Raw genomic sequence first — 24,532 nt, 5'->3', positions numbered from 1 at the left:
GTGCAATTGCTCACCACCCGCTGACCGACACCCTGCCAGTCCCCCGAGCGGCGATTCCCCCGCGCCCACTTCCCAGTTCCTATACTGGATGGGACGTCCCATGGTATGGAATACCCCGTTGGCCAGTTTGGGTCAGGTGCCCTGGCTGTGTCCTGTGCCAGCTTCTTGTGCCCCTCCAGCTTTCTCGCTGGCTGGGCATGAGAAGCTGAAAAATCCTTGACTTTAGTCTAAACACTACTGAGCAACAACTGAAAACATCAGTGTTATCAACATTCTTCACATACTGAACTCAAAACATAGCACTGTACCAGCTACTAGGAAGACAGTTAACTCTATCCCAGCTGAAACCGGGACACCAGGTGTTGAAGGAATCCCAGCAAAACTGCCTGGGGTTTCACTCTAAGCAGAGGCCTTGGGCCAGGGGCATGCTGCTGGAAGCCCCTCCTGAACACCAAAGTTCAAGTTTATTTAACTTTTAGGATCTTAGAGGTTTTTCTTTTTTGCGTGGGTGAGGGGAAATCCTGCGGCCGAGGGAGAACGTTTACACTTTCTGGGTTCCAAATCCAGAAATACCACAGCGGGTCATCGCCTGCGGTGCTCCAAACAGAGGTTCCTTCCCCTCAGCCGGCAGCCGCCTCAGCCGACGGCCCTGCCCTCCCTCTGCGCAAACGCAGCGATGGCAGCCGCCGGGCGTTCGAAAAAGCCATTTTCGTTTGTGAAAGAAACGTTTTGCCCCAAGGACCGGAGCAGGAGGGACCCTCCCCGCCTCCTCACCGCACCCCCGGGCGGGCAGCGGCCGCCACCGCCTCAGGGCGGGGGAGCTCCACCCCCTTCACCGCCCCTCCCGCGCGGAGGCCCCGCCCCCCGCCCTGTCCTGCCCAATGAGCAGGCGCGGGGTGTGGAGGGCGGGAAGGGTTTCCCGGTCTGCCCCGCGCCGCCGTGACCTGGCGTTTCCAGGAGAGCGGCCGTGCCCAATGGGAGGCCGCCTTATTGCACCCTGAGTGTGCCGCGCGCTGACTGGCCGCCGCCGCCGGGTGTGCCCGCCGGTGCTTCCTGTCATGCTTTCCCGGGCGCGGTTGCATCATTGCGGGACGGGCGGCGTTGAGGTGAGCGGCGGTGGCGGGACCCGGCCCGGCCCGGCCCTCGGGGCTGTTCTCCCGAGCCCCCCGCCCCCCTCGTCCGCCCCCCGCCGGCCCAGGGGCAGTGTCAGCGAGGCGGGGGTCGCGCTCAGAGGCCTGAGGGAGGGCCGGCGCCGGGTTTTCGGGGACGCTTCGCGCGGGCGCCGGGGCCGGGCGGCGATTTTTAGGGTGTCGCAGGAAACCGGCGGCTCGTCCCGGTGCCGCTGGCTGGCTGCCTGCCCTGCTCTCGCCCCGCGGCGGGTCGGCCGGCGCGGTTTGTGGCCCGGCTGGTGCCTCTCCGGTCACCGCCCGGAGCTCTGCAGCGCGTTAACGTCCAGCTCTGCGGGAAAGCGGCCGGGCTGGCTGCTTCACTGCTCGGTGTTGAGGTTATCGGCGCCTTCTCAGGCGTTGGGTCTAATGTATTCCGTATCTACAACGTTATGTTTAAGATATTTTACTCTTAGGCTTCCCTGGGTGCTATACGCATTCTTTGCGTTTTCTGGAATTTAGTGACTACTTAAAATAGGTACTTACTAAAGGTTAACCAGTCTCCTCGCAGAGTGCAATAGCTATCAAGGCTTAATTTCACTAATTAGTTGAACGAAGAATCTAAGGTGCTTTGCAATGCGTAATATGTCTTAAGCATTCCAATTCAGCATCCTTTTAATAGAGGAGAAATTTTTGAGGAAGGCACGCTTTTGATTACTGTAGCTGTGATGGTTTTGATATTTCTATCTTCAGCAAATGTTGGCTCCCCCCTGCGACCTGGGAGCCTTCTGGAAACTGAAGAAAGCATATTTTTTCAGTTTGTTGGTGACGTGCTTAGGAAGCGACTGTCAGGTAATAGCAGAATTTAGTTAGCACGTAAAGCAGTGTCTGCTAATTCACCTGACAGTAGTTTCTGATTTTTTTAAAATACATAGTTCAAAGTTATTTCAAAATAACCTTTTTTTTTTTTTTGGTACAATGACAAATTTTACGCTTATAATCAAGGTAGTGTGAAGACAACAGAAAAATTTGCTGAAGACATCATAAGATATAGGGTAAAACTGAGTTCTTGTGTATTATGAAATAAATTTGTGTGTAAACATAGTATTAATTTATCAGTCTGCTCACTGTTTTAGCAATCTTTTTTTTAATTGGCTTTTCAGCACAAAAAGAGATACTCCTTGCTGGGGGACGGATGGGCTATAGTCCATTTCGGGTAGTGTTTCATCTTGAATGATATGTTGAGATGAACTAATCTTGATACACTTTCCCTAACCCATCCTTAAGTATCAAGCTCAGCTTGAGTAGATTTCATTCACCTGTTTAGAAATTAGAAACCATCACTTCCTAGTTTCCAAGTTTAGTTTTCTGATCTGCTTACTTTGGGGCATATTTTTCAGTAAGAAAAGTCAGTAACTCCTCAGTTTTGTGACCCGTCAAATAGAACAGTGGAATAATCAGGCCATTATCAGTCTGCTGTGAATAAGGTGTAAATACAAATTTTCTATGTTACTATCAACCCCCAAACTTTTGTGAAGAAAACCATGTTTTTAGTTCTTTCCTGAAGTAATTACACTTCTAAATTACAGTGTTAGGGAGACTGACCATGAGGGTGGCAGCTGTATGTCCTTTTGGAGAAGAAAACTGTTCAATTTTTAATTTTTTTTTTTTCCTAAGTTTATTCTTGCATTTCCAACTATTTCGTGGTTTATATAAAGTGCTAGTTAGAGTAGGACGAGATTATTCAGTTTAAAAAGAGGTTTTAAAGATAGGTGTGCATGATTGGTTTGTTTTTTTTCTCACCCATTCTCAGGTCTTTGATTAGTGTTGCAGTTTTATTCCCTGTGTAAGGCATTGGCACAAGATTTTCAGAAGCAATGTTTGTTCTGTAGCTTAGTATTCTGTTCCCATCCATCCTTCCTTTTATTTTAAACTTGGTTGTTTCCATCCATTCTAGAAACGGATGTTTTTGATTATCAGATGAACAGTTTAGAATATTGTTAACCCAGAAATTGCCTTGCCTCAAAGCTCAGTACCTAAAAAGGCAGAAATGGGGAGCCTAGTTCTGTGTGTATGTAAAATAGCTCATTGTTTAACTTTGGGGAAGGCATCTGTAGATGGAGAAGGGAGGCTCCTCCTCATCTCTGGAGGGAAGTTTGTGCATAGGTCGGTCTCTGTATAGAATAGTTTGTGGGAAAAGGTGACTGGAACAAGGATAGGAGAGACTGATCATAAGCCCCTTGAAATTAGGAGAGTTTTTGTATACTTTTAGTTTGTGCTGGTTCTTTTCCATTTCTTGGTTAACAAAATGAGTAATTGAAAACCACTTTCTTTTAATCATCTATCTGTATGTGATGTATGTTAAGTCCAATGAACTTCTAAAATATTAGTTCCTTTCATTCATAGTGGCATTTCTATTGAATTTTTGTTGAAAAATTAAGTACTGACTTTTAAAAAAAATCTTAACATTGAAAAAAGCACATTCTAACTTCCTTTTATGTTTTTAATGCTCGTTTATTTTTTTTCTTCTAGATAAGAAGCCCAACATAAGTTTGAGACTGCTGTAGTACAATCTACAAACTTTGACACCTTTCCTATTGAATGTTATTATCTTTTAGAAAAAGTGAGTGTACTTAAAAAAAACAAACAAAAAACGTTGTTTCCCAGTGGTGCATTGTCTTAAACTTTAACACTTTTTGTCAGCATAAAATGTATGGAGAAAAAAGAAAACAAAAATCCCTTCTGTTTACTAATCTGTATGTAAATTTGGAGTGTTGTCCAAAAGTGTTGTTTTGAGATGCATTTGTATAACAATTTCTGTAACATTGTTTGTGTTGTTTTCACTCAGTCTGTGTTCAAAGTAATGAGTTGTCCTTGATTTTTTTCTGATTTAAAATACCTAGATTGCTTATAGTAATGAGCTTTTTTTGCTGTAGGTATATGGAATTATTCATATCTCTGTCTATAAACTGATGATGCTTTTCCTGAACACAGAAGTCATTGCTTTTTTGCTCAACTGAGGTTGAGCCATAGATAGATTTTAAATGTGGTTTGTCTTTTAAGTCAATCTGTTTAAAATTCTGTTTTGTAACTTGAAAAAACTGACCTGTAGTGACTGTTACATGTTAATTCTCATCAGTAATTTTTTTTCCTAATTCTGACATAATAAACTTCTCTTGTAATATTGATGAGAGTGTGTATGAATTTGTGCCCTGTGGTTACTGGACACTGGTTTGTGCATACAGTGCTTCAGTTGGTAGAAATGGGCCAAAAGTGATACTGTGATTTATGCATGGAGTCTGTGATACGTGAGCAGCTTCCATAGCCCGGTCACAGTTACAGGCCAAACCTTGAACGTATATTTAATTTATTAGATTATAGGGACTTGACAGCTGGGCCAGTTGCCAAAACCTTTGTAGTTATGACTAAATTGAGAAGGCTGAGCTTAATCTTAAGTAAAATGTGCAGATCCTTAGTCCTCAAGTCAACAGGCTTGTAGGAAATAAGCTTTAAGGCTGAATTCTTCTATCATCTCCATTGTCTCTGTGATCTTGGGGCTGTGATCAAATTACTGAGAAATGGCAGGGCCTAATTAGTGCTTTGTGGAGTGCTTTGAGGTACAATGATGAAAACTCTTGTACAAGTTGTGTACACCTTAACTTACTGTGCTAAGTAAGACTGGTTATTACCTTTTTAAGAATATATCCAGGCCATGTCCACGTGTTCCTTGTCAGCTCATGATTTCCCCTCCAGCTGCTGTGTTGCCTGTGTACCATGTCGTGGGTTTCTCAATTAATTTCTTGTCTTATTTGATAATTTGGGTTTATTAGTAGGGAGAATGATTTGTCATTAATACAAAAAGTATGAATGGTGGAATTTGTCAATAGGTTTCATTTGGGGGCACGTTTTTTCATATGGGTTCAAGCATTGAGCTAGCGATTTCTGTGGTGGTGTGGGTTTCATTTAAGTAACTATTTTGGAACTTTGGCGCTACCAAGCAGCATGTCAACTGTAACTTGAAGTATTGTCTTCATGTGTTTGCATTGTTGCTGCTTATGGTTACTATTTGACAAACCTGAGTGAATCAGAAGACTCAGTTCTTGTGCCATTGCTTGTAATTCCGTGATGCTAAGCAAAACTTAAGGCTGTCGTAGTGCTCAGCTCATTCTGGTGTAAGTGCTAAGGAGCAGCAGCACTAAAGTTAGAGGTGGGAGAGCCTGTTTCTTCTCTGCATTCATCTGTTGCAACCTTTGTAACCAGTTTTCTTCTGCTATGGAACTCCTGTCTTAAAAATCTTTATTCTGCAGAGCTTTTGCTTAGTGTGCTTGCTGTAGCATTTTCTAGAAATCTGATCCCTGTGATTCTTGTAGCAGGTCTGGAACACCAGCCAGCTCTGTTGTGTGTTTCTAATGATGTTGAGAATTCTCTTCCCTGGGTTGCCGGTACATAATTTTGCTTGGAGCGATTTTCGTTGACTTACCCAGAATTGAAGAATGGCTTTGGGCTCTTGTGGCCAAAACCCACCAAATAAAAAAAGACCTTCAGGAAATGGCCAGCAATAAGTAGTCCCTTGTGGCTTAGTTCTGATATACTTGTAAAACTGAAGAAAAAAAAAAAGGGACTAGAAAGAGACTAGTAGTGTTATGCCAGTACTCTGGAATTTAGAGGTTTTCAAGATTCACAGCTGAAGTCTTTGAGCTTTTTCCTTATCTGTTTGTTTGAATTCTTCCCACATGTTCATCTTTCATTGTAATGTGTTTCAACTATGCTATCCGAAGTCGAGCTGCTTTTAGGAGCATCTGAGAATGATGGCCTAGCTAGATGGAAAAATGCTGTTTTAAAACTTTAAATGGTAGGAGTAGATGTACAGTCAAGAGGAGTCTCTTCTTCACTAGTTTTAGTTCCTGCACTTCAAGTAAGTCTCACTAGTTCATAAACTGATGCTGAAAGGTCAGTTTGAACTTGGAAACTTTTCCTAAAGAAAAAACCTCAAACTTGTAACCAAAAAATAATTTGCCCTTGGACTGTTTTCTATAGGAAACTAAAATGAAAGCATAATAAAAAAGAACCACCATAGCTGAATGAATGGGGAATCCTCTTCTTGTTACAAAACTCTGATTCTAGTCTGTCAAAATTGTTAGGCTTTTTTTAGAATATAGTGCTTGCTTTCATGTCTACACTGAATCAAGCTCTTTGAAAAACTGAGAGGTAGTTTGGTCATATGGATTTGTAAGACAATAAATTATATTTGTGAAGTCATTTTTTTTCTCACTTCTGTTCAATATGTGTTTTCTTTTCTCTGCTTGGTCATTGCTGGGAAAGAATGGTTCAACAAGTTCCAGAAAACATAACTTTTCCAAATGAGGAAGAGAAGATATTGGAGCTCTGGAAAAACCTTGATTGTTTCCGGGAATGCCTAAAGCAATCAAAGAATAGACCTAGGTAAGAATCTGCTAAAAGCCGTAGCAACTGCGTGTGACAGTGCAAGGTTGGCTTAGCTGTAATTACTTTTTTTTTTTTTTTAACCTTGGTTCTGTTAACAACAGCTGCTCCCTTTGCAGATAGCAGTCTTGGCTAATGTTGCTGTCGTGTCAGTTACCATTTATATTTCAATTTGTGAAGAATCAACTGTGTTCAAACAGTAGTAATAAACCTGTAATTTCCTGCTTGGTGGGTTTATAAAAGAAATCTGCAGGTAAGCAAGGACAACCCTTTCCCATGTCTGCCAGCTGTGGAGCAGCTTGCTGGTATTTTCACTAGTAATCTTGGTAGAACTGGCATTCAGTAGGAACTGAATGAGTTGAAATGTTCCAGTTGGCAGTGGGACTAACATGATACCTGTGCTGACTGGTAATAGAAGAGGAAGAAATTGATGTTGTCCTAGTAAGACATAAGAAGCATAAGTGTACAGGTAAACTTATCCTGTTTGAAGATTTGACGCTCAGTTTTTGATTTAATTAAGAATATTGTCTTGTGTTGTAGGTTTAACTTCTATGATGGCCCTCCATTTGCTACTGGGCTTCCACACTATGGCCATATTCTTGCAGGAACTATTAAAGACATAGTAACCAGATTTGCTCATCAGAGTGGTTTTCATGTTGACAGAAGATTTGGCTGGGATTGCCATGGCTTACCTGTGGTACGTGTAATAAATCTGGCTACAGATACTTCTGTTGGTTCCTCTTTCCATGTTATTGCCTGCTTAGCAATCGCGTTTCTACTGCTTTTATGCCTGGATTTGTTGCTGAAAGAGAAATAGAGTTCTTTGTCCAGTGTGTTGCTCTGGCTTTTACATGTGTGGTGATTTCAGGTGCTTCCTACTGGTCACCTGCCCTTCTCCAGGCACTCTGTTCATTACTAGAAAGATGTATTTATTTGGTATGTATCTCAGAAATTTTTTTTTTTTCTTTTTCTAAAGATTGTAAAGAAACAATCACACCAGGGTTATCCTTTGAAATATCTGCTTAGTTCAGGTGCAATACTCATGAAATGTCAAAAGGATAAAGGAGGCCCTTTAGCCTCATTAGACTGCATAGAACATAAATAAACTATCCAGAGAAATCCTGAAAGCTTTTGATGACAGCGTGGGTTTTTTGTCTGGTTGCTTTCAATGCTCTCAGGAATATGAGATTGACAAGACCTTAGGCATTAAAGGGCCAGAGGACGTGGCGAAGATGGGGATTGAAGAATACAACAACCAGTGCAGAGGAATTGTGATGAGATACTCGAAGGAATGGGAGGTAAGCAAAGACTCGGTACGTGTTCTGCTGTATGTTTCAAATTGTATGTGTAGAGAAGTTTTTCAGCTGGGATGAACTTCATCCTTCCATTTGACTACGTGCATAAATCTCCTGTCTTTATCTGCCGTGTTTCTCAGAGGTGATCCTGAAAGGGGAGCAAAAAGAACACCATTGTGGCTCAGAACAGGGAGACTGCTGTGATGTCAAGAGAAGGTTACTTTAAGGTAACCTGGAGCTCAAAGTGTCTAACTAGATATATTGAACAAATGATAGATACATTGAACATCTAATAGATATATTGAACAAGTTATCTCTTTCTTTGTGTCTTTTCTTGTATGGAAAAGTCAAAGTAAGATCTGACTTTGGTTTTCAAATGGAATCAATAAAGGAAATGCACATCAACTCCATGCTTTTTTGCTCCCTGCCCCCCCCCCCCCCCCCCCCCCCTTTTCAGTCTTTTCATTGCTAGAGTGTAGGACCATAGCTTGTATTTTTGGAACAGCAGGAGTTCCAGCATCTGATTTTGTGTCAGAATAGGTGTGGGTAAACCCTCAGTCTTCCAAGAGAATATTGGTCTAAACTTTGCATCCCGTAAATAAAGTGATAGAGAGAGCATTGGTCTATGCAGACTCTTGAGGTTGGAGAGTTGTTCCAAGTAGATGGGTTAGGTGTTTTCTCAAGAGATGCACAGGTTTTTTTCTAGCTCTGAATAATATTCATCCTGTGCATAGCACCTAATGCTCCTTATTTTTGTCTTTAGCAGTGTGGCTGGAATAAAGTACATCTAGCCCATTATTTTATTTGGTGTCAGTCTGATATGTCTGTGAAGTGATGACTCTTTTCTGTGGCTTTCTGGAGCTAAGGAGTTGCCCAGGTGCTTTCCTAGTTGTGCCACTATATTACAGTGAGAGCATGCAATAGCAAGTGCCAAAGGAAGAATGGAAGAACAGCCCATATTTTTTCAGCTTTTGTGGCACAAAGCCTTCCTAGGCCAAAGAGTTTAAAATTTTTTCTCCCTAGTTTATAAACCCTAACAGATTTTTTCCCTCATGCATTTATCTAGCTACATTTTGAATCTAGGTATACTGATGGCCTCTAAACAGTCTGTATCAAGGCATTCCTATATGCAGTCTGAAGAACTGTAGTTCTATAATATGGTTTCCAGTAAATCTTGATCTTCACCATCATTTGTTTCTTTTTCTAGGCAGAATAGTCATAATTCTTTAGTTTTTCCTCATGCAGAAGCTGTTCTACCTCATCACAATCCTCTGTATGTTCTCTAGTCCTGCTATATTCCTTTTGATTGAAATAGCAATTTCTTATTTGAGTATCACTTGCCTCTTGCTCTTGGGAGTGTTTTGAAGTTATGGCCAGTATCTGAAGAAACTACAGCTGCCTTTGTTAGAATAGCTGTGGCCTAAATCTAAGCGAGTGGCTGGATGAAAAGCACAGAGTTTGTTTTTTCAAATACACAATCATTCATCAGTACTCTGAAATTTTGTATTTCAAAAACATCATCAATGATTCTTCGTTGCTTTTAGAAATAAAAGTAAAAACGTTTATTCTGGTTCATGTTTTGTTTTCCATAGTTGTTCCTTTTAACTTGCTGCGTCTTCAGCAACTGGTATTTTTGCAGTGCTGATTAGTCCAAATACTTAGTCTCTTGGATGATAAATGGATTTTGTATTTTGTTTTGTGCATAAACTTGTGCATGTACGTGTGTGTATTTCCACACACAGACATATATTTTAGATTATTAAGAAAATCAATGAAATTTGTTTAAATATCTTGTTTGTGATTTGGCTGGTAATAAATTCAAATATTTTGGGATGGTGCTAGGAGAGGAATTCCGAACATTCCTATTGGAGATAGTGTTTATTTTCTGTCTGTAGTGGCTAGCAATTGTTTGAACCTTACGAAAAAATGTAAAAGTTTCCTTGGATGTATAAGATCCTTCAGTGTTGAGACCAAATATAATACTCCAACTTCATGGATCCTTGTACTAATCAGTCCTAGGCTTTGGATCTTAATAGTGGAATGTCAGAGTGGCTTAAAGGTCAGAATCAAAACATATATTTCAGGAGCTCCAGTGTTATATGAAAATATAGAGGTGAGAGAATTAATTTGCTTTGTTTTCACTTTACTAGTTTGACATTCAGTACGGTCTGTGTCTAACAGTATCAGGACAGGTGTCTTGGGCTTGGTTATTTCCAGAGCTAAGGCTTCCGATAGCTGTGAAATTAGCAAGAGAGTACCACTTGTCCAAGTGAATCCCATAGCTAGCTTATTCCTCCTTAGTTTTCATATCCTGTGCCAATGGACGTGACCATAATCTGTCCTGAGACAGGGACTAACACCTGTCAGTCTTGTGGTCTTTGGTAGCCCTGTCATAGCTTTGGGAAGTCAAAGAAGGCAGTTGGCCTGAAATAGTTTTGCTAACTTCTTGTGACATATCAATTTCTTTCAGCATTTCTTTGTCTTCGAATTACATCATGTTTTCATATAACTGAAAGCTGATAGACTATGTGTTCTGGATTTTGACTATCTCTGCAATGAGTAGTTTTAAAAATAGAAGCAAAAGACTGTAATCAAAAGCAATTTTCAGGCATTTGAACCTTGGCTGAACCTTGAATGATCCACCACTTCTATTTGGTGAATGATCCAAGTGACCCACCATATCTGTTTAGTAGTGTTGAACACGTTTGCTTGTTGTGTGACCTTGGTTCTAAACAATTATGTTTATGATTTCTTTTTTTGCCTATTTTTGCCTGTTTAAATACACTGTTTGGAACTCTTGTCAGGCTAAAATATTTCATAGATGTGTTTCATTGATATGGGACAAACACTACACTTAAAAACCAAGCTGTTTCACAGAATAAATACTGGAAATGTATCATGATCTTTAATGTTAAGATGCCTTTCAATCTGTGTGTTTCTTAACAGTTCAGTGTTACCAGATTAGGACGCTGGATTGATTTTGAAAATGACTATAAAACTCTTTATCCTGAGTTCATGGAGTCTGTGTGGTAAGTTAACTTCTATACATTGCATGTATGCTTTCTGAATTTGAAATGTTAAGAAGGCGTCAATTGTTGTAAACTTGTGTTGGTCCATATATCACTAGAACTGTTTTGAAACATGCCAAATTCAGATAAACAGCGGGCAAAGCAATTAAGGTGATGTGAAATCTCTTGATGTCGAAGTGAGGGAATTAATTGACCTACTTTTTTCTTCTTCAGGATAGTACGCTTTTCAAAATAAAATACAACAGTACTGCTTTTAGCAAGCCCTGAAATCTTACTGCTCCATGGCAACTTAAAAGCAATTCTGAAGATTTACTAGTATGTTCCTTGCTTGGTTTAGGAAATTGCATTATATCTCTACATTCTTGATGTTCTTCACACTGTCAGCTGCAAATGGGCAAACTAACCAAACTCAGTTTAGTTCTAAACCTCTTCTTCAAGCCTGAATTGAGAGGCTGGGAATCTGCTGCTATCTTTTTCTTGGCAGCGTAAGTTGACAACTGTCTTGGACTCCTGGTGCAGAGCTAAGTAAAGTTTGTATATTTTGGCAATGTATTCAGGGTGACTGTTGAAATTCCAGAAGACAAGATGACCTTATAGGTCAATCAAATTGACCTAACACAGTGAAGAAGTAGCAATGTTGAGTCCTTCAGGTGATAGAATTACAAGGTGAATTGCAGGGAGAGGTTTAACAGAGTATGTGCTGACAAAAAGCCATTGAAAAGCAAATGATATTCATACTAACATATCGATGTTCTTTAATATTAATTTTACTAGTAACCTTTCATTGTATAGTTAGTTACATATAGTTATGACAAAAGATTGACAGAATTTCTAGATGTGTCTGAAGCTGTTTTATAGGGCTGAAGTGCCAGTGAGTTTTTGATGAGCATTGAAAAGATGGTGGGAAGGGAGCAGATGTTTAACTAGCTTAGCTGAAGAAACCCTGCATGATAATAAAGCTAAGACTGACAAGAAACCTTCCTTTTATACGTTATAAAAATACTTAGTGGCACCTTAAATCCTGTTTAACTAGCATCTTCCAAGGACCATTTAAAAACCAAACTTGACTTGAACTAGCTGCAGGGTCTCTCTCAACAGTCCAAGCCTTTTTTGGTGGGTTGTTTGTTGTTTTGGGGGGGTTTTTTTGGACTCTCTTTGGTGTTGTTGGGCTTTTTTTGTTTGGTTGGCTTTGTGGTTTTTTCCGCCTTTGAAAGAAAATTTCTAGTCTTTCACCTGGTTTACAGAGGTTACTGTCTCTGATGCTTACTTTGGATACAGACTCTAAAATAGAAACTTGGGATCTGAAATCTTTGTGGTATGAGATTTCAGGAAGTATAAAGGCAGTCAACCCCTTAATTTTGTACTCTTTTGCTTCCTGGTGCTATCAACTTTCTGTGTAATCATGTAATGAAATACATTTTAAGAAGTCTGTTTTTAAAAACTGGGTTTTCTGAAGTCTTCTAAGTCTTGGAGGGGCATGTTGCAATGCCATTGCCAGCTTGCTCTCACAGTAGAAGAGGAGGTGGAACCACCAGTGTTTGCATAGAGTGGATGGAGGAGGGGAATGGAAAAGGAATGCCTGTTTCAAGGTTAAGGGAGATAATTCTTAGAGAGCACTGTAACTGTAGTCACAGTAGTGCTTTTGACAGGATAATGTACAATTTTCTAAAAAAATCAGATCGTTACCTAGGAGATCATCAAACTGAAAATCTGTGTTACTGAAGCTATTTTACGTCCATTAGGAGTGTTTATTTGAACAATAGATTCTAGGGTGGTTCTCTTCGTATTGACTGGATTTTTTTTTAATATGAGTTCCTTCTTAAATAAATAAAAAAAAATAATTTAAAACTTTAGTGTCCAGCTAAGTACAAAAGAGAAACTGCAGATAAATTTCTGCATTGACTGTAACCTGGTGACAATATTGGCCTGTCCAGTGTTTTTATCTTTTTTTTTTTTCTTGCCTGTGGGAGTAGAACGCTGCTCTTAGGCCCAGAAAAAAACATCGATAATAATAATGGTAGTGAGCATGGCAACCATGAATTTTGACGTTAAAATATGGTAAGGACTTTGTCTCTAGTCTTTTAATCAGCTAAACCTGTCTGTTTAGGTGTGTTGTGTTGTGGGTTTTTTTTTGTTTTTTGTTTGTTTGTTTTTTATCTTACTCTCTATCTATCTTACTCTATTTATCTTACTCTTTATCTCTTACTAAGGCTTGCAGTTCTGGAGTGGTCTCAACTGGAATGTCTAGCTTTCTATGAAACACGATGTTTTCATCCATGATGTTTATGTTGAGTTCAGTGAGCTAATGTAATACTTGTGATAAATGTTGTTTCCAGTGGTGGCTGATTTTATCCAAATTATTTAGACTTGAAATAGTTTAGGACTCGGACACCAAATATATCTTTTATTAATATCTTGTTTTGTAGAGATGCTGTACAAGCTCAGGATGCTAGAGAGCTTTCTTTTTCATATTTTGTAATGGGTTTGTTGGAAACGGCTGCTTTGTAAGCATTTTGGTGCTGTGCCATATGGTTGTTGACAGAGTAGAATGAATTTTCAGCTTGCTAAATTTTGACTTAAAACTTCATCCAATGATAAAATTGTGGCATTGTAGCAGAATTTTTCAGGGGAACATTGAATGTTGGTGGTGTTAAGAGGTGATACTGCAACGGTTTCTCATGTGAAGGTATAGTCAGCTCTTCATGTCTGAAATAAGTTAAATAGAACTTCTAAGTTCTAATTCTGTAGAACTTGTATATCCATGTTGCAGCCAGCTTGAATCTCAATGAAAACGTATCTTTCACTGGAAACAGTACAATGAGAATGATGTTCTTGAGCTAGTGTGGAACAAAAACGCAATATATTCTTGCTTTTTCTTTTTTACAGCTCACGAGATGGGTGCAGTGAAATTGAGAGCAGTGTGATGTGATCATAAACTTTTTACTGATCTACAGTTGGTCTGAAAGAAGTATATGAGCTTTGGAAAAAAAACCCCTACTAGTAAATTATTGTCTTCACTACTGGCTTATTACATTGTTCTCAGGCCAGCTGCGAGTTTGCACCTCAAGAACAGTTTTGGCTGGCCACCGAGGAAAAAAAGCCTGTGAAGTGCTGAGGAGAGGGGGGGAATAGCTCTGCGGTCAGAGCTGGGGCATGCTTCTGGGTCTGATGACTAGGGATTTTCATTTCCTCCTTTGCGCAACGTTAGGGTTAGTTAAACAGATTTCCATCACCATCTAGTGGCTAAATTTAGCAATTGCGGTCTGAGCATAATTCAGTTTTCAAGACAGTTGAAAGCTTCGTGTATCTTTTGAAAGACTTGCTTGTATAGTGGGAAACCACAGCGTGCTTACGTAGCACTGGTAGCGGAAACACATCTTAGCTACTTCTGTACCCTAAGAAGATACTCTTGAGTTCTTTTGTGATGACACTAGATACTGAGTGAGGAGAGAAAGAAAAACATTCCCAGTTTTGGTAGAAAATTGGTACTTTACATGTTTGAGATCATTGCTGTATCCTGAAAACTGCTCTGTTTACTGTGGAAATGCAGTATGGAGCTCCCTTTGGTAATGGGGCTTTTTGTCCATTTCTGCCTTCCCTCTACCAGACCCATCTCAGTTGCTCCAGCTTCAGATTTCCTTTTAGGATTGTTATTGAGGGGGGATCTCTCTTTCCTTCCTTACCAGGTATGGCCTTGCAGCCCTGCCCTTCGATGTTCTGTAGAAGCATCAGGCTTGGGGTGCCATTGCACTACTTCTACGCTGCAGCCGAAGAGGCTGTAGGTAGCTACTGGAACATTTGCCTTAAGTTGCCTGACTCCGTATGTGTAGCTTTGCTTTCATTTTGGCATGATGTTTTTTTCGTACTCTTTATTTTCAAGATGAACTCTGTCACCAAATGTCAGTGTACAGCTGCCTTGGCCCTTCTCAGTGAGAAGCTGAATGGGGACTTCCCATTGAAAGGAGGACTGGTTTGTTGTAAAGACCAAAGCAACTGGATTGTTACGTTGTTTTTTTTCTCTTCTGTGTAAGCAGTAGAAGTTGTTTTCTGACTTCATTTTTTTTTTTCTGCATGTGGAGTTTATCGTTTATCCAGCATTAAACCAGAATGACTTCAGAACAACTGTTCCCTGGGTCCTAATAGGAATCACTATGCATTTTGTGTATTCCATGATTCTTTAATGATTTTCTAGAGAGATACCGTTCATAAGAAATTTGTTTTGTCCATTTTTGTACTAGCTATCTGCATTTTTTCTCGTATTTTTATTTCTTTTGCACATTTATTGCTCTGTTCCCCTTGTTCCCTTCTTACCAAGGACTGGAAAGTCCTTGTTATTTTATTTCCTTCCCTGTATTTTGAAGGAGGAATACGCTTGGATGACCTTTGGGGTAAGTCTAGTATCAGTTTTAGATATTTGTATTTCCTGCTGTACAGGTATTTTGCACTTGTGGCTTGATCCAGAATCATTTAACACACTGATCCAAAGATAACATCAGGAAATGCCCTCATTCTTGCTAGTTGAGCGCTTGGAGGGTAGACCTGGAGCAGAATGATCTCTATATGCTGGGATTTTAGAGCTTTCACTGGTAGTTGAGCATAAGACTTGACAACTTCTGTACTGACGATTCCTAGGCCCCAGAACAAATGTTTTTCCTTTCTTTAAGAAGGTGTCTTTCAAACATGCTATTCTAAAGGCAGGCTGTCTGTGTTTGTTACTGGACTTAATGTTCCTCTTACGTTTATGCTTTTTTTTTTTTGATTCACATCCAGTGTTGAGTACTTTTTTTTCTAGTTTTTGTCCCCATGCATCTGTTTTTGATCGTTGCTTTCTTTTTGATTTCATCTTGTCTTTCAAGTGTTGTTCATGAGTCACGGGAGAACTTTTTCCTCAAATCCTTGTTGCTTATGGTGCTGTTTGGATGCAGTCTGCTTGCTGAACTGTGTAGGTGACAGGACTTTTCTTACATAGTGTGGTGTTTGTATGTGGTTTTCTAGGGTTTTGTTTTTTTTTTTTTTTAGTCTACAGAGGCTGGTAAATTGTCATTTTATCTTGACATGAACCTATACTAGGGCATACAGCAATAATTTTGTTTATCTGTACTACCATGAATATGTTGAAATCATACACTTCTAGATCCTGCAGTTGTAATATTTTGCCCATCTTACTTTTAGCCTTTGTCGGTAACTGGGTTTACAATTCCTGTTTGTTGTTTTTTTCTTTTTTTCTTTAAAAATAAAAAAAAAGGGGAAAAGCACTTTACATGAGCTGGAAAATAATTTCTCAATATCAGTAATAAGTACTTTCATTTTTCTGGAAGGCTAGTTTTCAGACCTTTAGAAAAGCATTAGATACTGAGTTATTGTAAACAGAACCACTTGATCACTTGAAATCACTTGATACCCCAAAGAAATGGCACTAAGAACTTCAGAAGCTCTAAGGTCAAATTCTTTTCTTCAATATGAAATGAATGTATGTGTTTGAAGAGGGCAACTTGATTTTGCATCTGCTAGAGGATACTGTGGGATATTGGATTTTGTGTGCGATGCCAAGGGTATTTTGAGTATTGCATTGACTGATTCAGTATCTTTTGGAAGCAGAAACTCCCTTTGTCAGTGTGGTGTTTGCATGGTGTGTATGTGACTTGGATCAATGAATGTTGTAGCAAAGTTCTAATTTCTTGGAAGTTATGCCTATGAAAGTAACTCAGTCTTGGTTACTGACAGGGCTTGAACCAGTTGTATCATCCCTTCATGACACTTTAGGAACAACAAACGTGTGTTTTCAGTTTGTGTCATGCTTTTTAGAAGTTAAAGCTACCTTGCATCTTTAGGGACAAGATTCTATGTTAAAAAGTAGCTGAAATATGCATCTTGAGTTCACATTTTCCCTAACCTCATTTTTCTTCAGTAAAGGAGTATGTAAGTGCTGCTGCCATAGCTGAGAGGATGCAACTAAGTTTATTTATATTTGAGGAGAAACAGCAGAATTTAGGTAACAGGGTTTAATTTCTAACTTCTGTGAATGAACTTTTTCTGATTATCAGTAGAAAGGAGCTCTGTGGTTTTGTTCGTGTATTTCTTTCAGAAAGGACTGCAGTTTCAATTTTGGCTGACAAACCCAGAGCCTCTTTCTTGCAAATTGTCAACATTTTGCAAACAAAAGAGTTAAAACACTGTTTGATATGTTATTGTCTAAAATATAATGTGTTGAATTTTTAAACAAAACATGATATCCACCTCTAAGTGACACTTACTGTTAGACCTAGGTTCATCTTTGGCAGTTGCTTTGTTTTAGGTGGGCAGTGCTGCTAGCAGGAAGCTCTTTGAGTCATCTCCTGTGCATTTCTGATGGTCACACAAGAACTGTTCTCAGAAGCTTTCTTGCTAAGGAAACCAATTAGGTGTTTTTCAGGATAGCAGAACAGCCTTTTGTAGTGATAAGAGGGCTGTTGCATCAAGCAGCAATCTCGACTCAATCACAATTCTACTTATGTTGGAATGGTTGTCTGAGAGAAGTGGTTATGATAAACTACAAATGAGTGGTCGTTATGAACTGTTACGAGAGCTTTGAAGAATGATGTGGTTTGAAAGCCTGTCTTGTTCAGCAGTGAAACAGCTAGGGAGCACTTGGTTTGCAATAGGGTAGAATTACCACAAGAGGGAGATGCTGGCTTGGATTTTGAACTTGGCAGCTCCATCTAGTGTTCACCTTTCCTGAAGTTTACAGTTATATTTACAGCTGAATTAAATATTCAGTGTTTCTCTGAGTAGTTTTCTTCTATGCTGTTAGTAGGCAGTGTTCTTTAGAAAGTAGAGATGAAGTGGAGCTTTTTTCTATAGATATTTTAGTTAACTGTTTTTGAAAAGCAAGTAGAACACCTTCAGTATAAGTGCTGTCACTTGTCACAGTCTGCATTAATTATGCTCTGAGGTGATAAGCATACATTTAAATTTTTTTTTTAACTTGCACAAAAACTTCTGCAATTAGCCAGCTCAAATGTATATGCTGAAAGCTGATGAAGCTAGGTTCACAAATCATTTTTATAAAAGACTGATTTATATTTGTGCAAGTTTAAGTTGACACAGTCTCTGTTGTAAAACAGATGCACTCACTGCTATCTTTTGAATCTGGGTTAGGGGTCAGGCAGCCACAACTTGCCTGAATGTGGATGACGTTTATTACTTTTACTTTTGAGTTGTATGTGTAAGGTAAGGCACCTTTGGAGTGCATAGCTCTGAAAGACTTCTGGGTTTGGTTCCTCTGTGGCAGAACTTGATGCTGCTGAGGGTCTCTTAGCCTTTATCCATGTTAGAGTTCGGATTATTTAATTTTTCTCATGTTAGTGACCACTCAGGAAATTTTGGACTTGTACTAGAGGCCCATGGATGAATCTGAGTGAACTGCATGTCTTCTCCATATGACAGTCTGTATTTTCTCCAACTGTCTAATCTGCAGGATAATAAGTATTCTGATTAAGATACTGTATGACTTTCATGACAAGCCAGTGCATATCTTTTGATGTTCTTGTTTCAGGCTGCAGATAGAAATCAGTGTAGTAATCTAGTTGCGTTTTGTCTTGAAGATTAGGATTTCAAACATAGAAGGCAAGACACTGGCTTAAATACGGGTCCAGATTCTCAAGCACAAAATGACAGCCTGCAGAAGAAAGTGCTGCTTGCCAGGATGGGGTTGGTTGCTTAGCAATGAGCTATTTATCTGGAAAGGGACCCAGAAAAGTGATCAGGATGGTTTGAAAGGTAGTTTGAGTAGACGAGTTTTTAAAGTCAGCAGTGTTGAACAATTTGTATGTGGAATTTGAAGTGACCAGACTCTGCAGAAACTCTGATTTTTCAGTTGAATTTGGCATGATTATTTAAGGCTTGCCCTCTCCTGCAGTAGCCAACCTGCAGACTATACCACTAAGCGTGCAAGTCAGTGAGACCTGATAAGCTGATAAATGTTGATGATCCTTTAGTAAACCCTGCAGTTTTCAGGTAGCGAAACGAAGGCTTTTGTCCATCACATAGACACTTGATGAGTTGCTATGTGAAGTATATTTCTCTTCCAGCTTCCGTTCATCTTGAGCATTGACTCAGTTTGTCATATTGTAATATCATGTGCTGTCTTGATTATTTCAAGAAGATGTAAGAATCCAAATATGCTACAGGCTGTATTGAAGATTTTTATAAGCAGAGTTAAAGCTTGATGTGAGACTGTGATCTTGGACAGGAGCTGAGTCCAGGGTGAGATGAGCTAATAAAAGAGAACATTAATGTAAATTGTGGGACCATAAAACTGAGTTCATTACTTTGCATGGTTCGCTGTGCCCTCTTGTGAAAAATGCTCTTCAGATCGTCAGGATTTATTCAGGGTGGGTTGCGGGTATTTCTGACCTGTATCTGTCTGTCTTCTGTAGCACTGGTTGCTTAAGTAGGTGCTTAAGATCATGTGGTAAGTGAGCAGCCACGTCACTATATGTCTTCTCTCTAAATTATGACTGACTCCAGCCTTGTTAATAGTTAAAATTTCGGGTGGTCTGTATTCAAGAAATTTGAGAGAGATTAAACAGCGGTACGGATTTGTTTCATTTATATACTGTGTGCTGTGCAGTCAGTGCATGGAAAACCAAGCTGGTGGAATCGGCTAAAGCTAAAAATCAGCCAGAAATACAGTTGCAATCAATTTACCTCTTTTCTTTTGACTTGCAAATATTGTGTTTAGTTGATGATTGATTGTTTAAAAAAAAGGTGTAATTCAGAACGGCACTCCAGCTAGAGCAGAACCCCATTTTGCAGTTGATTGACTACATTTGAAATACCAAGTGCTATTCCATATTCCTTGTTTACTTCCAGGTGGGTTTTCAAGCAACTGTATGACAAAGGACTGGTGTATAGAGGTGTTAAGGTCATGCCTTTTTCAACTGCATGCAACACCCCACTGTCAAACTTTGAGTCCCACCAGAATTACAAGGTAAGTCAGTATATGTGTACGTTATGTTGCAATCAGATTTCTCTATTGTCTTCAGTTTGGATTTGGAAAGCTTTAGTATTTTTTGCTTGGTGGTACGTAAGCATATTATTACACTCCAAATTGATAGTAAAAATTTAGGTAAATGGGTTAATTTTTATTATATTTTGCTGTATTTGTTTGGATCACTTGATCTTAGCTGCCTTCCCTCTTCTTAGTTACTGCTTATAGACACATAAAGTACATACTTTGTTTTAGTCTGGTAAATTACTTTCACTTTCTCTCTGGGGTCTCAAGATGAGTATTGCACTGTGTTGAGTTTTTGTGGTAAATACTTAGATAAGAGCTGCAACTGTGCCTGTCTGTGCAGATCTGAAAAGAGGAAGGTCCTTGGCAGAGTTGAAATCTTCTGTGAGGGGATTAATAAGAATTGTCAAAGACTGCATTTGGTTGTAGAGCAGTAGGATAATAGTTCTTCTAAGAATCGTTAATTTAGATGGAGAAATTACAGGAAATGTTTTACCTAATGCATGGTATACTATGTTTTATAAGATGTTCCTTTGAAAATGAATGATTAGATATAGTAGGTGCAGCTTCTCATTTGCAACAAACTCACGTTCACATATGTGCAGGCAGAACTTGTGTCCCAGTTTTCCAAATTTCATGTTAGTTTGTGGACAGAGGTTTTGTATCCTTTCCAATCCCCACCCAGGCTTCCATATTTTTATATCGTAAATCTTTCACATACATTGTTACAGCAGAGAGCTGGCACAAATTGTACAGCTGGTCTTTTTTACATTTTGCCTAAAAAAGGCCAATTTGCTGGCCAAAAATAGTGTTTTTAAAACAAATGTTTAAATATAGACTTCTAGTATAATGCAGTCCACAGATACTAAAGCTTTCAATATTGTTGAGGGTTATTTGACCATACTGAAGAATAAAGGTTTTGTGACTTAAGAAAGTGAGACCTGCAAAGATATCTTGATGTTTGACTCTGTGACAACTGAAATAATTACTTCGCTTGTACTTATTAACTGACATTTCATATAGGCTCAGATTAATGTGCTTTCTTTAGAACAAAGACTATTCTGGTGGGTTTTTGTGTGTGTGTGTGTGTGCCCCTTTTCCATAGAGCAAAGCTGTTTTCTCTTCTTGAGTCTTAGTGAAATATTTAGATGCTATTTCTTACTCTAGAACCAGTAGAGTGTGTCTGTGGGGTGTGCTGCTCTGCCACTTCATACAAAAATTATCTTTTTTGTCTGCTAGAGGTGGTATTTTGAAGACTGAAATGTTGAGGGTCCATAAGCTGACATGATTTATTCTTGGCGAGACCAGTCATTTCTGGGTGTAAGGCAGCTGTTATCTTTTCCACTGTGGAAAGCAGGCTTTGGCTTCTGTTTATTGATCCTGTGAGAATCAGGACACAAATCGTGAGAAATAGGACATAAGAAGCATGTTCAGAAACTGAGTTAGGTGTCTAATGTATACTTGAGTAAACTATGTCAACAGCTTGTATTACATTTAACTGAAGAAGTGTTGTCTTCAAATGAAAGCAGGCATAATTTTGTGAACAGATAAAACATAACACAATGCCATTACTTGGCAGCCTGGATGTTATTTTTTTTATGGCTTGCCCGTTGTTTTTATCTACTTGGTCAACTTTAGTGCTTCAGAAAATGAAGTGAATAGCCTACAGCGTTGTTTAACAATTGGTGGAGACAGAACTGTAGTGATAGCTCAATCTTTGCTTGGTATTGAGCGTGGTTCGAGAGTTATGTAATATTTATGTTTTACTGTTGACTGCACCAGATGTTCACAGAAAATTCCCTCTGGAGCAGCCCTTAGCTCAGACATAAATAGCTGCCTGTCCCATGATGCCGTTAACTGTTCCATGATGCTAGACAGAAACCAGAGAGCCTTGCACTAGACATGATCTATGATTCTATGATGAGGGGATAGGACTTATTCATGTGTTTAGGGTCTGTGCGCATAGCACCCATTTTTGTTTGGCATTTAAAATTAAATAGTGATAATTTCACATTTGCAAGATGAGACTTGCTTTTTCAATCTGCTTTTTGTAATATGTGAAATGTGAAGTGACTGAATAGCATTGTACTTGTCTGAAGGAAAAACTTGTTTTCAGGGGATTCTTTTGACTCATTTGAAGGCAAAGTTTTATAGGGTAGCTGACAAAGGTCTCCTTTCCTGAGATCTTTTTACTCTTAAATATTGACATACTCCTATTTTTAAGTACCCCAAACTTTTTTCCCCTTGTTAACAACAGTTTCCTAATAAGAGATTTCATCTTCTTAAGTGATGGCTATTCTTCCTGCTCCCTGACTCTAGAGGAAAAGGTGGGAGAAGGCTTTGTGTAGCAGTATCTGAGAAACTGCTGATTTTCTTGACAGTTGAGATTGATTATAAACTTTTAAAATGGGATTAAAAGAGGTACTTGAGGGAACTGGCACTCAGCTCTCTTTGGTGTTTTGGCAGCTAATTCCCAAAATCTCACCGCTAATCTGAATTTTTAACCTTGTGGCCTTGTTGGACTGACAGTTTGCACTGGTGTAGTAGAGCAACATTGTGACTGGTGTTCTCTTCAAACTTTCTTATGCTACCACTTTACCTTCTAACACTACAGTGATGAACTAGGCAAGTTGCAATATAGGTTTTGGTGGATGGCAATAATAGTTACTACTTCTTAGATCTGTGTTTTGTCACTAATACATTCAGTAAACCTTTTTTCTCCCCCTCTCTTTTTCCCCCTTTGACTTTATCTTGTTTTTAAGGACGTTCAAGATCCTTCAGTGACTGTGAGCTTCCCACTGGATGAAGATGCAAGTGTTTCTCTTGTTGCTTGGACAACTACTCCTTGGACCTTGCCTAGTAATTTGGCCCTTTGCGTTAATCCAGAGTTGCAATATGTAAAATTGAGAGGCAAGTGTTAACTGAAAGTGACATCTAATGAACGCTTCTTTTTTCAGTGCCTGTGAATACGTACTTATATTTTGTATGATAGACTGTTTTATGCTACATTTATAGCACTTTGCTGGGTTGGATCAGTGTTATTTTGAAGGATGACATTTAATTCCTATGTGGCTGATGACTTCTGACTGCTGTGCTATTTTTATTTACGTGCATTGTGAGGACTGTTCCCTAAAAAATATTGATAGACAAAATAAAGAACAAGAGCAAATATTTTATCTGTCTTCTTAAAGTCACACTATATTTGAGAGACAGGGAAGTGTGACTGCATGTCCCAGCTTTTTTGATTCCCTCCTCTCTTCAGGCTCAGACTCATGAACGAGTTACTGCTATATGACTGCTAAGTTGCAGTAACTGAACGTCTCTGTACTCTTAACCCGTAGCAGATGCAAGGTGTCACATGCTAGTCTCAACCTGACTGAAGTGTGGTTTTTAGCACAAATGTAAGACAAGGTATGTACTGTGGTTTCCAATGTTAGAGTACATTTGACCAAGTGCTTTGGCTTGCTTACTCATGCACCAGTTGGCTGCACCTGGCTAAACAAGTTCTGTACTCTATAAGGTAATCTCTTTCATGAGAGCACCCAGCACTTCAGGAATTGTATGCAACAGACCATGTAGGGTGCTTAAACAATCTAGGCTGTTGCTTTTCTCATTACTGCTTCAAGTAGTTTTCCAGGGTTTGCAGTTCCATTTTTTTCAGTTGGCAATGGAGTATGTTAGGATGTGTCTTCCTTTTCACTTGGGCAAGGAATTTATTTTATCCTTGAAATGCAGTTGTCTTTAATTATATCTTCATTTACAAAACCCTTTTTTTAAAAAATTTTAAATAAAATAGTAAGCAGGGATTTGGATGAAGGTACTTTTTGCATTGCTGTTTTCAGGTTCTCCCAAATTGCTTACCTTTTCTGACTTATCAGTGTATGTTTAAACAAAGAAAAAAAGAGATATTCAAGTTAATGATGGCATTTAATATGGAGTAAAAATATGCCAAAGATATAATTTCCAGTTCCAACAACCACATGAATCTAATGTGTGCCTAAGGTGTTAAACATGAAAAGTTGCAGAGGCTTTTACAGTGAACTCCATGTGTTTGGGTTTTCTTTGTTTTAAGAGAGAACTAAGTATGTTTCAGTTTTCAAAGATTTTAACATAAATTTGGTCATCTCAAAAAGAGTTACTGAGTACTTTCAGAAATAACACCTACACCTGCCTGAGATGCTGAGTTACTGGGCTTGGATGTCTTTGGCCTACAGTCTGTTGGTACAATAGTGATGCTGACTAAGTTGGTAGGGTAGTAGTCTGAATAAAATTTGTAACTGAATTTAAGAGATGAGGGTTGTTTGGGGGGAGAAAATGGGTTTCCTTCATAACGTTTCGCTTTGTATTTACTTACTTTAAAAAGAAATCCAAGCATAAAATTGATTGGAATAGTAAATCTCAGAAAGGCAGCATAAAGTGCAATCGTAACCCCTAATGTCAACTTAGTAATATTGATTTTATGTAGTAATTGTCCATCTTCCAATTGTTTTCCTCTGTTTCATATACTGAAACTTTCAATTAAGCAATTGAAATTGAAAAGCAAATTTTCTTTGCCACAATGATAATAGACAAGGTAGGGTATTTCTGCTGCTCAGAAAAAAAAACCCCAAAACAAAACCCAGACTGAAAATCAGTGGACTGGGTTTTGTGGTTTCTGTTTAAACT

At 39.1% G+C, this 24,532-nt stretch overlaps 1 protein-coding gene and 1 non-coding gene across 6 annotated transcripts in view; both read left to right on the top strand.

The window, feature by feature from the left end:
- Nucleotides 1-1,003: 1,003 nt before the first annotated feature.
- The window catches only part of IARS1 (isoleucyl-tRNA synthetase 1), a 114,683-nt gene continuing 91,154 nt past the window's right edge, over nucleotides 1,004-24,532 (top strand). The window contains exons 1-8 of one of the 5 annotated variants that reach the window (XM_052776156.1): nucleotides 1,004-1,106; nucleotides 3,639-3,729; nucleotides 6,429-6,548; nucleotides 7,089-7,245; nucleotides 7,727-7,846; nucleotides 10,790-10,872; nucleotides 19,726-19,843; nucleotides 22,630-22,777. In XM_052776156.1, the coding sequence (XP_052632116.1) occupies nucleotides 6,430-6,548; nucleotides 7,089-7,245; nucleotides 7,727-7,846; nucleotides 10,790-10,872; nucleotides 19,726-19,843; nucleotides 22,630-22,777 (745 nt within the window). In that variant the 5' untranslated portion in view covers nucleotides 1,004-1,106; nucleotides 3,639-3,729; nucleotide 6,429. Of the gene's footprint in view, nucleotides 1,107-1,426; nucleotides 1,959-2,079; nucleotides 2,162-3,638; nucleotides 3,730-6,428; nucleotides 6,549-7,088; nucleotides 7,246-7,726; nucleotides 7,847-10,789; nucleotides 10,873-19,725; nucleotides 19,844-22,629; nucleotides 22,778-24,532 lie in introns of those variants that run through there. The other 4 variants (XM_052776157.1, XM_052776158.1, XM_052776160.1 and 1 more) reach the window with 4 other exon arrangements.
- LOC128137931 (small nucleolar RNA SNORA84) lies at nucleotides 4,316-4,450 on the top strand. Its single transcript, XR_008233917.1, has one exon. It is a non-coding gene; the product is annotated as a small nucleolar RNA SNORA84 (small nucleolar RNA).

This window comes from Harpia harpyja, chromosome Z, assembly GCF_026419915.1.
Source record: "Harpia harpyja isolate bHarHar1 chromosome Z, bHarHar1 primary haplotype, whole genome shotgun sequence".
NCBI lineage: Eukaryota > Metazoa > Chordata > Aves > Accipitriformes > Accipitridae > Harpia > Harpia harpyja.
The sequence above is the reverse complement of the archived record's forward strand: the minus strand, read 5'-3'. Positions and strand labels throughout refer to the sequence as shown.